This window comes from Galeopterus variegatus, unplaced genomic scaffold (genome assembly GCF_000696425.1).
Source record: "Galeopterus variegatus unplaced genomic scaffold, G_variegatus-3.0.2 Scaffold94, whole genome shotgun sequence".
Classification (NCBI taxonomy): domain Eukaryota; kingdom Metazoa; phylum Chordata; class Mammalia; order Dermoptera; family Cynocephalidae; genus Galeopterus; species Galeopterus variegatus.
The window spans coordinates 81,042-92,150 of NW_007726205.1; the positions used below are offsets into that span (position 1 = coordinate 81,042).

Sequence of the window (11,109 nt, forward strand, 5' to 3'; positions counted from 1 at the left end):
TACACACACCACATACCCTACACACATACATACCCACACCACACACAAACTACACACACACACACACACCACACACACGAGTACACACATGCGTACACACACCACACTACACGCACCACAGTACACACATATACACCCACACCACACACACACTACACACATACAACACAACACACACACACAACACATACCATACACACACATGCAAACACACTACACACACCACATACCCTACACACAGACATACCCACACCACACACAAACTACACACACACACACACCATACCACACACACATATACACACACCACACACGTATACACACATATACATACACACACATTACCCTACACACACCACTGTACACACATACACACCATACATATACATACACACCACACCACACACACATGTATACACATATACATACACACACATTACACACACCACAGTACACACATACACACCATACATATACATACACACCACACATAAACACACACCACACACATACACACATTATACACACCACACGTACACACACATAACCACACTATACACACCAGTGTAGGGTCTTTGTATTATTGTTGTTGTTTACCTATTTAATTATTTGGGTTTCATTCATTCCACAGATATTTATGGAGTGCCTACTATGTGCTGGGCACTTTTCTAGACACTGGCACACAGCAATGAAAAAAGATAAAAATTCCTGCCTACATGGAGCTTAAGTTCTAGCAGAAATGTTCCATTCAGGTTTCTTTTGGAAAAGGGCTACATTGCATAGGAAAAAGGGTGGTATTGCAAGAAGTGTCAGAAAGAGATCATAGGCATTGTAGGAAGGAGTGACAAGTAAGGCCTATAGGAGTCACAAATGCAGAGGCCTTTCAGAGGAAGCGGGTTTGAACTGGATCTGAGGAGTGGCAGCATTTGGACGGGCAGAGAGGACTGGGGTCGGTGGGGAGGGCATCACGGACAAGTGAGCCAGGTGTATTTAGGTGCCAGTGAGAAACCCACCTGGAGTGATCTGAGGTCACGAGGGGGCCAGTGGGATAGGAGGCTGGGGTGGCAGGCAGAGGCACTCCATCCGGGGCAGTGAGGCCTTCGGATACACAGCAAATCTTGTAACTGAGTGAACCAAGTGAAGCACAGGAATCAGCATGTGCTCCTGGGAGAATCTTTAAGAGTGAAAGCACGAAGCTTTGTGAAACTTAGGAAAATCTCTCTAGCACCATTCAGCTTAAGCCACTTCTTTGTGAATCTTGGCCCTGGGTCCTGTTTCTGCATTTAGGGTAGGGAGAATTAATGCTTTTGACCTCTGATCATAAACTGGCTTGAGGGTGCAGGACGAGGGGACAGCTGCATCCTTGGAGGGTGTCGCCTGCTGAACTGCTACTCTCCGACCCCCGACCTATTGTCATCCTTCTCTCTGCAGCCTGCCTTCAAAGGCCTCACCTTCACTGACCTGCCTTTGTGCCTACAACTGAATATCATGCAGAGGCTGAGTGACGGGCGGGACCTGGTCAGCCTGGGCCAGGCGGCCCCCGACCTGCATGTGCTCAGCGAGGACCGGCTGCTGTGGAAGAAACTCTGCCAGTACCACTTCTCGGAGCGGCAGGTGTGTGGGGCCCCTGGGCCTTCCTCTCTGCCCTCCCTTCTCTGCCCCCTGCCAGGCTTTCTTGGCATCCTTTTCAAGCAGGAGGTGTGGGTGCCCCCCAATGCCAGGGCTTCCTGGTTTGACTGGAAAACAACAGTCTAAGTAGTTTCTGTATGATGAGTGTGTGAGTTGGGATTTTTTTTTTTTCCAGGTAGTTTTCATGGGGAAAAAAACAAAAAAACAAAAAACTTATATTCTTAACATACTCGCATTTTACAACTTAAATTTATAAATTGGCACCTATTCTTTCTTTCTATAATAAAATAACTTACATTTTTATGATACCTTACAGTTAAAGTAAGAGAAGGGTAGGTATTGTGCTAACTTTGAAGAAATGAAGAGACTAACGCCACAAATGGCTGTGACATATGCAAATTAGTGAAGTGGCTCTCAGGGTGAAGAAACTGGTTTTGAACTTGAATCTGGGCTTTCAGACACCAACTCTAGCCCTGTTCCCCCTCATCATGCTGCCTCCAGTTTGTTGGGTTTTTTCCCAATTTCTTTATATAGATGTGTGAGTTCAACAAGTTCTGTTCATGAAGCCACTAATATTTAGATACAAAATAGAGCCACAGTGCCAGGCAGTTATGGCATCTACCTGCAATAATCACTCAAGTCTATGGCAAAGAAAAGATTGAAGTTGTTTATTGAGATTGCCTAAACTGTAAGGGAACATCTGAATGCAATTTAGTAAAAGTCACTAGTAATATGTGGCCAGCCACCTGTTTCTTTTAAAGACTGGTTAAAAGCTATTATTTAATTGGGGAGAGCTGGGCCGGCCCGGTGGCGCACTGCTACAGTGCGCCGCTTGGGAGCGCGGTGGACTACAGTGCGCCGCTTGGGAGCGCAGTGGTGCTCCTGCCGAGGGTTTGGATCCCACATACAGACCGGTTCCCAGTGAGCGAGGTGCGGGCGCTACACCGAGGGTTGCGATCCCGTTGCCGGTCCCGGTCCAGTACAGGCGCGACACTGAGGGAGTGAGCGAGGTGCGGGTGCTACACCGAGGGTTGCGATCCCGTTGCCGGTCCCGGTCCAGTACAGGCGCGACACTGAGGGTTGCAATCCGTTGCCGGACACGAAAAAAGACAAAAAGGAAAAATAAATAAATAAATAAATAATAATAATTGGGGAGAGCTGAGAAGATATTTCTTTATATCTTGACAGTTTTTCCCCTGGCTATTGTAGGGTAGATATTTTTAAAAGGTGGGGGAGAAGGAAAAGGTGGGAGCAATACGTTTCAGAACCAGAAAACCACAAACCATCTTCTTGATGAACTCTACTGCAACTTCTTTGATTCATTTAATTTTTTTTAGATCCGCAAGCGATTAATTTTGTCAGACAAAGGGCAGCTGGATTGGAAGAAGATGTATTTTAAACTTATTCGATGTTACCCAAGGAAAGAGCAGTATGGAGACACCCTTCAGCTTTGCAAACACTGTCACATTCTTTCCTGGAAGGTATGTGTCTCAAAGTGGTGGCCACAGACCCCTAGCCCAGCCCCTAAGAGCCACCAGTGCCCGCATCATGAGGCCAAAACCTTTCGCAGCCCTCAGCTGAGGGTCAGGGTGAAACTGATTTAGTTCTCGGGCAAGGGGGACGGACAGAGAAAGACCTCCATTTCCTTCACCCTCTTAGGTTTATTTTTTTCTGCAATCCACCTACTCCCAAATTCTCCTATCTCTGTGTGCACAGGTGCACACACATGCTCATGCAAATTCACAGCTCTTTAGTTCTTGCAGACCTGTGGAATTCTTGACAGAGAACTGTTGTTTTGAAGTTGGGCAATGTCTTATGGTGCCACAAGCGAGCATGATGCCTCTGAGAACTTGAACCTAACCATGATGTTCCCTTGCAGGGCACTGACCATCCGTGCACCGCCAATAACCCAGAGAGCTGCTCTGTTTCACTTTCACCCCAGGACTTTATCAACTTGTTCAAGTTCTGAATCCCAGCACATAACAACACTTCAGAAGGGTCCCCTGCTAATTGGATAGCCGGGAATACAGAGTTTGGACGCTTCATTTGTAAATAGTGTACATTTTAATCATTGGCTCAAAACTTCTGAGATAAGTCATGGAGAAGACATTGGAGGGGAGCATTTTGTTGCTGACTGGGAATTTAAGAATGTGAACTTCCCATTAGGGTTGGTATGGAAAAGCAGAAATCCTGTAAATAAACTTGTTTTCTAACCATTTGCCAGCAAGACTATAAGGGCAAGAATTTTATTTCTGCAGTAAAAATGGGAATTTTCTTGGTGTTCTCAGAAACTCCTTTATGTTCCCTAGGAAGAAAAAGGCAAAATTCAAATACGAGATAGAACACTCTTTGTTTACAATGTGAAAATTTGTTCGGGAAAAAAAAAGAAAAGAAAAGAATAAGAAAAGCTACATATGAGAAAACTTTGGGCTTTTGGTTTTGATTTGGGGTTTGTTTTGAAAAGGTAATAGATCAGCCCCCACGTTAGCCTTCCTGGGCAAAGGGCCTACGAAGACACCACACAATGGTCTACCTCTAAAAGCCTAGAGCACTCCCTCTGACAACGTGCATTATCCAGTAGGCAGTGTCTGCTTTTCTTGTAAGTGTTTTCATCACTATAAAAAGTGATTTAAAATGGAAAGGGATATTGGAAGCAACGCTCGTCTTGTTCAGACTTCCTTTTTAGGAGTACTGGGAGCTCTTTGGAGTTGCTTCTTTCCTAGAACAACCCCAAAGTACATGTGCCTTTTTTCCTTTCATCTGGGGAAACAGAGGCCAATTTAAAACAATCCCAAAGGAAGTCTTGCCGCAGAAAAGATAGAATTAGTCACTGGATAGCTGTGAAGACTTCCTTATTCTTGTTTAACTTGCTGGCTTGTCCGGGCTTCCTTGGGTATCTTCATGGATAAGCATATGTCTGTGGAATGACTGGAGCCCAAGTGCTGAGGCTTGAAAGACAAGTTTCACACATCAGCCCATTAAACGTTTACTGGCTACTGTTCCCCTTGGCTGGGTAATGAGCTGTGAGTGATGAGCTGCTCTCTTTAGGTCCAACACCAAAATTCAGTCAACCTGAGCTAGGGCTTCTTGCAATGGTGATTAAAAAGAGAGCCTGGAGGGCCGGCCCGTGGCTCACTCAGGAGAGTGCGGTGCTGATAACACCAAGGCCCCGGGTTCGGATCCCACATAGGGATGGCCGGTTCGCTCACTGGCTGAGCGTGGTGCTGACAACACCAAGTCAAGGGTTAAGATCCCCTTACCGGTCATCTTTTAAAAAAAAAAGAGAGCCTGGAGTTCCAGCCACATAGGGAGGCATCTTAAACTTGCTTCAGGCCTGGGTAGCTAAAACATAGAGTTAAAATGTACAACTCTTTGGGGATCATGCCAGGCAAGTATCAGTAGGTAGCTGTGGAAGGAAGATCTCAGGACTTAATGAGTTAATTGTCAGATATTCCTGGGAGGGAGTGTGGGATGTTTTTGTTTATTTTTTATAGAATGTTGCTTTTCTACAATGATGTACATACATTTGCAGTTGTGTTTGCTTTTCTCTTTTCCAAATAAAGTTGCCATTCTGCATGCCCTTGGCAAACAAGTGAAGTGGAAATAGGAACTTGGTTCACAGTCATGTTGAGGAACAGTGGATCTATCAGTAAGGGTTGACCACTGGGGTCATGGGGAAGAGGGGACAGATGGTTAAGCATGTACAGAAGCAAAGCGAGGGACAAGCTAGCGATGCAGCATCCCATCCTCCCCTTGCCTGCATGGCATGCAACCCAAGTATCAGCATTCTGAAGAGAAATTATCATTCAAAGCTCCTCACTGTGCCATGTTTGTGCCTACACCAGGATTTCTCAATATTTTTAAATCATCCCTCAAAGAAAAAATTGAATTGAATTTAAATTTTTCCTACTGAGAAAAATTACAAATTATAATAAATAAGATTTGGGCCGGCCCGGTGGCGCACTGGATAGTGCGCCGCTTGGGAGCGCGGTGGTGCTCCCGACCAAGGGTTCGGATCCCACATACAGACCGGTTCCCGCTCACTGGCTGAGCGAGGCGCGGGAGCAACGCCGAGGGTTGCGATCCCGTTGCCGGTCCCCGGTCCGGTACGGGGGCAACACTGAGGGTTGCGATCCGTTGCCGGACACGGAAAAAGACAAAAAGACCAAAAAAAAAAAAAATAATAATAATAATAAATAAGATTTTGTTGGGTAAGGTTGAGCTTTGAAGGGCCAAAAACCAAAGTTGCTATTATTATTATTATTTTGCAATCTCCTTCTCCCCCTGAAGCAACTTCACATTGAGAATGCAGAGTTTAGACCATTGAATAAAAAGCTACTTCTTCCATAATTGTTAGGTTCTCTCAAATTTCTCAGCTTCCTTAAAGATGTGGGTAGATGGCCGGCCCATGGCTCACTTAGGAGAATGTGGTGCTGATTACACCAAGGCCACCGGTTTGGATCCCTATATAGGGATGGCCGGTTCGCTCACTTGGGAGAGCGTGGTGCTGACAACACCAAGTCAAGGGTTAAGATCCCCTTACCAGTCATCTTTATAAAAAAGAAGAAAAAAAGATGTGGGGTAGAGCTGGGTCTGCCATTGCTATGAGAGCTCTGGAACCTTTGGCTCCAAGTGACCTTTTTAGATTTAGGGGTTCATGGTCTTCCCACCAACTCGTGACCTCTGCCCCTTGGTGCTGATCGAAGAGGTAGAAACTCCTTGGTACCTGAGGTTTGCGATTCCAGAAATACTGCCTGATTTGCGCTATTAGCACAAAACGAGCAAACCAGCCTCATTTAGACCATCAGCAGTGCAGGCGATTCCACATCACACCCCAGGCAACGTCATGCATCTGTGCAAGGTGACCCTACCCCAAGTGAGGGGGTGATAGTTTTCTGAAATGGTTACCAAGATGGCACCCATGGGCTCCCCCCATGTCCTTTGGTGTTACTGGAGGCGGTGCTTGACAGAGTTGAGGAAATTTTTTAAGGGAAAAAAAAGAAACCAACATTTATGATTTTCTTTCATTGGAAGAGGAGAATAAGGAAGGAAATGGCAGGTGGAGAGGGAGAGAGAAAGGAATAGAAATGGCATGTCTTTGATGGCGGGGTTTGCGTGGGGACAATGGGAAGAGCACAGCAGGCAAAAGGATCTGTGTTAGTGTCATGTGGTATCTGTCAGGCATGGCCAGAGCCTCACATATAAGTAAAATAAGTTAAAAAGAAAATCCTTGTTCTCTGGGCACTAATAGCCTATGGAATTTCTATTGGCAAACCCTCCCAGGTCAACTTGACCTATAAAACAAAAGCATGGAGAATCCCTGTTTCAGAGCTGCTGGTCTAGAAGCCAGAAGGGGCCTGACAATGGAAATTGCTGGAAGAGATAGAATGCTCTACTCTCTTTGCTGTATCTACCTACCCCCTCTCTAAACCCTGTAGAGGAGAATTCAAAACTGATGTCAAATATGAAGTAATTCAGACTTCTAGAGAAGGAAAGAGTTCTGTCCAGGGCAGTTATGATTTGGTCCAACTCAAAGGTTTATGGGCAGTAAACCTTGAGTCTCTTGAGAGTAAGGCCCAGCATTTGGGAAAAGGAGAGTACGTGAAGTTTAGGAGTGCTCACTTTATAGAAAGATCCAGAAAAGAGCCCAAGGACATTTTAGACTAGATTGCACTATCACTCAACGCTGGTACTTTGAGCAGATGAGTCAGCTGAATGGGAGGGAGGGTGGCAGAAACAAACAAAAGTTACAAGGTGTCAGTTGTGTGATAGTTGTTTAGTGATGATCAATTTTATATCAAAGTGACGTAGAGGAGATATTTTAGATGGACTGGGTTTACACTGCAAAACTTCAACACAAGAGCAAGTTGTCCTTGCTTGTGAAGCGAGGTAGTGGGTGTGTGTTGTGTTATTGCCACAGTTCTCATTTTTGTGAACTCACAAACCCTTTCCTATGAGGAGCTTGCTGTTAACAGAGCTTCCTTGTTTCTGTTGTTTGTATATGGGAAAAGAGAAAGAGCTTGGAGTTTCATTTGTCTAAGCAAGTGGTGTGATTTAAAAGGAAGTAAGTCATTTCCAGAGAAGTTCAACAGTGTATCATTCTTAGCATTCAACACAATGTTTATTATAAAATATGCACCTGAGTTTATATTTTTCTGCCAGGCTGTAGGGCAATGATGTTTTGCTATGCAAACACTCTATTTTATGTGTGAATTTTTTAACTGTAATTTTATGTGTGAATTTTTTTTAACTAAACTCTATCATCATTTTCTATGTTGACATCTGTTGTTTTTTTATCTGTTTCCAACTATCTGAGTCTGTGAACCATCTCTTCTGACTGGATGCTGGCCTAAAATCCTATTAGCGCTTAAACAGACCTCAGAAACACCCTGAACCTCTAGGCAAATGCAGAGATGTTGCCCTTTGATGTATCTTGGGTCCTTGATAGCTTCAACAAACAAGGTCATAGTTCCTTTAAATTTGCTGCTTTCTGTAGACGCTGTGGTTTTTCAAAGGGAGGAAACTCCTAAACAAGACTTTAGACCTGGAAGGGACATTAGTGGTGAAGTCTGACACTCCTTCTGCCTTTCAAGATGAGGAAGTGGGTCCAGAATATTTAAGAGACTTGCCTCAGCCCACCTGGTACTCAGTGGCAAAGCTGAGCATAACCCTGGGGCTTTCTGAGGCCTGACCATGTGCACCCCTGCGCCCCACCCCAAGCACCCTTTGGTGTAGCTGGACACCCGTGACCTCTGACTTGATTCTTCTCAAGACCTTCACTGTGGAAGGCACAGGAGACTGCCCAGTGTTGGGCATGTGGCCGTTAACTTTTCCAAACATTTTAAGTCCCTGATTCTTACTGGAAAAGTTAAGGAGCCACTCAACACTTTTACAGACCTCTGCTCTGTCATGAGTAAGACATTCTAGTGAGTACAGCCTGCTTGCTGTAAAGTAAATAGCATGTTTTGACAAATTCACCTTTTCCTTGGATACTTCCATTTTAATTACAAAGACAGCCCTTATAAAAATAGATAATGGCTGAGCAGTGGCGTGCTTTCTAGAAGAGGTTCTGATGGTAACCAAGCAGGTGTTTCCTCCCCTTAGATGGAGAGGTACATTGAGTCCATCCTCTCCATGTCCCCCTCCTCCAGTACTCCAGTGTGAGATGCAGTGAGTTTCTGTCCCAGTGGAAGTTCACTCTCTGCCAAACCTCATGTTCACTAAGCAAAGAGGGATTATTCCATGAGGCAGCAAGGAGCAAGGGACCATGATGTTCTTGACTTTGTCGCTGGGAATTTTTCAAAGTGTCCTTGAACTCACTCAGCAAGCAGAACTTCCTGAAAAATCTCTCAAACCTTAGGCCCTGCTCCATACGGCTCCAAATGGATGGCTGCTCCAAAATTCTGAACTTCTTGAAACTCCATCTCCTACAACATTACCTGTGGAGTTTGAACATGACTTTTTCTGTCTTTGAGTGTAGATATGTTTGTTTAATTAACAATGCACAAGTCTGTTAAACAGAAGGCTCCAAGCTCTACACTTGGGAACCCTTGGCGCCGTCTTTTATTCTACTAAGTGCCAATCACCCTGTCTAACAGGGGTGTGTATAACAGTTTATGTCCTAAGCTTAGAAGCTTTAATGTACTTTTTTAAAATGAAAAATATTAGAGAGGGTTGAACATTGTAACTAAAAGTATAAGGTTAGACCAATTACATGCAAAGATGTTTATTTAATATTGTGTGAGTTGAGTCCTTCTGTATAAATTATTTGCACACTTTTCTTGCATGATGAACTGATTTTTTATAGTTGTTTGTACCAGACGGTGGCATATTTTTGTAAAAAATTTTTGACACTGAATTGCAATAAATGTTTTTCCAACAACACACACTGGTGCATTTTTGGTGTGTGTCACTTCAAGTTGGCTTCTTATCATACCAAATATGTTTATCTTTTGCCTATTGAGATTTATATTCCTTCTCCCAGGAACTTATTATTGTAAGATTTCCAGGAATACATTGAAAAATAAGCTTGTTGCTGAATATCAACCTAAGTCCATAAAACAGCATTATGTTTAAGTGGGATATTTCTGTATACTAGCTGTATAGTAGAATGAACAGGGAATAAAGAATTTTGAAGTCAATATCAATTTATTCATCAACAGACATTTATGGAACAGGTCTAGATGCTTGACCTGTGCAAGGTACTGGGAATAGGGTGGTGAACAAGACAGAAATAGACCTTGCCATAATGGAATTTAGAATCTTGTGAGAAAGACAAAAAAAAAGTAGAAAAAAATAATTTGTAATAAATGTTATGAAGGGAATAGACAAGGAGTTAAGAGTTTTTCAGAGATACAGAATAATACAGAAAAAGAAGGGGAACCTGTTTAACACAGACTCCAAGGAAGTTATGTTGAAACTGAGACCTGAAAGGTAAGAAAGAGCAGGCCTCAGAGAGCATTCCAGAAAGAGGAAACAGCTTGTACAATGTTCAATCATGCTACTGCCACTTACCTGTGATGTGACCTTTGTCACCTTACTTCACCCCTCCTGTCTCAATTTCCTAGACTTTAAAATGGTGATAGTAAGAGTATCTCTCATGGTTATGAGGGTTAATTGAACTAATACATGTAAAGTGCGTGGAGCTGGGTACATAAATTCAACAAATGTTAACAGTTATTATTATTCCCCGAGCAACAAGAGAGTCTAAGCATTGGGTTAGGAATTGCATTGTGTTTCCAGCTGGTATGATCTACTCAGGTGACTTAGCTGTAGGTGACTGACTCACTTGATACTTTCTCTCTGAAACACACCCCTGATCCTGCCAGTAACTCCACATCATAAAATGACATAAAAGGTACACGAGAGTAATTAGACAGAAAATTTTTAAACCTCCACCAGGATCACAAAATCTCACCATTCCCTAAATATCCCATGCATTCTTTGCTCAGTCTGTCTACTAGAATGTTCTTCCTTTACCCCTGTCTGGTTAGCACCCATTGTTCAGTTCCTCACTGAAGCCTTACCCCGCTGAGTAAATCTCATCTCTCACAACACTTTTCTTACTTATGGACTTTGTTATATTGTAGTCCTGTTTGTGGCGATAGCATAGTACCTAGCACACTGCCAGGACAGAATGAATTAATAAGCCCATACATACATTCATAAAATGCTTCTGAATGTCTCACTTAGGACCACATACTTAACTAGAATAGGAATCACTGTGAGTCTACGTGCATAAACAGAATTATTTACAGCTTCTTGCTTTAAAATTAATGTGAGTTGGGCCGGCCTGGTGGCGCACTGGAGAGTGCGCCACTTGGGAGCGCGGCGGCACTCCCGCCGAGGGTTCGGATCCCATGTGGAGACCGGTTCCCGCTCACTGGCTGAGCACGGTGCAGGCGCAACACCGAGGGTTGCGATCCCGTTACTGGTCAGTAAAAAAGAGACAAAAAGGAAAAAAAAAAAAAATTCATGTGA

General features: G+C 43.7%; 1 protein-coding gene across 1 annotated transcript in view; it reads left to right on the forward strand.

Annotated features, from left to right (window-relative positions):
* The window catches only part of FBXO32 (F-box protein 32), a 37,200-nt gene extending 32,761 nt beyond the window's left edge, over window positions 1-4,439 (forward strand). The window contains exons 6-8 of the mRNA XM_008582690.1: window positions 1,432-1,614; window positions 2,967-3,110; window positions 3,509-4,439. Of these exons, the coding sequence (XP_008580912.1) occupies window positions 1,432-1,614; window positions 2,967-3,110; window positions 3,509-3,598 (417 nt within the window). The 3' untranslated portion in view covers window positions 3,599-4,439. The remainder of the gene's footprint in view (window positions 1-1,431; window positions 1,615-2,966; window positions 3,111-3,508) is intronic.
* The last annotated feature ends 6,670 nt before the right edge of the window (window positions 4,440-11,109 follow it).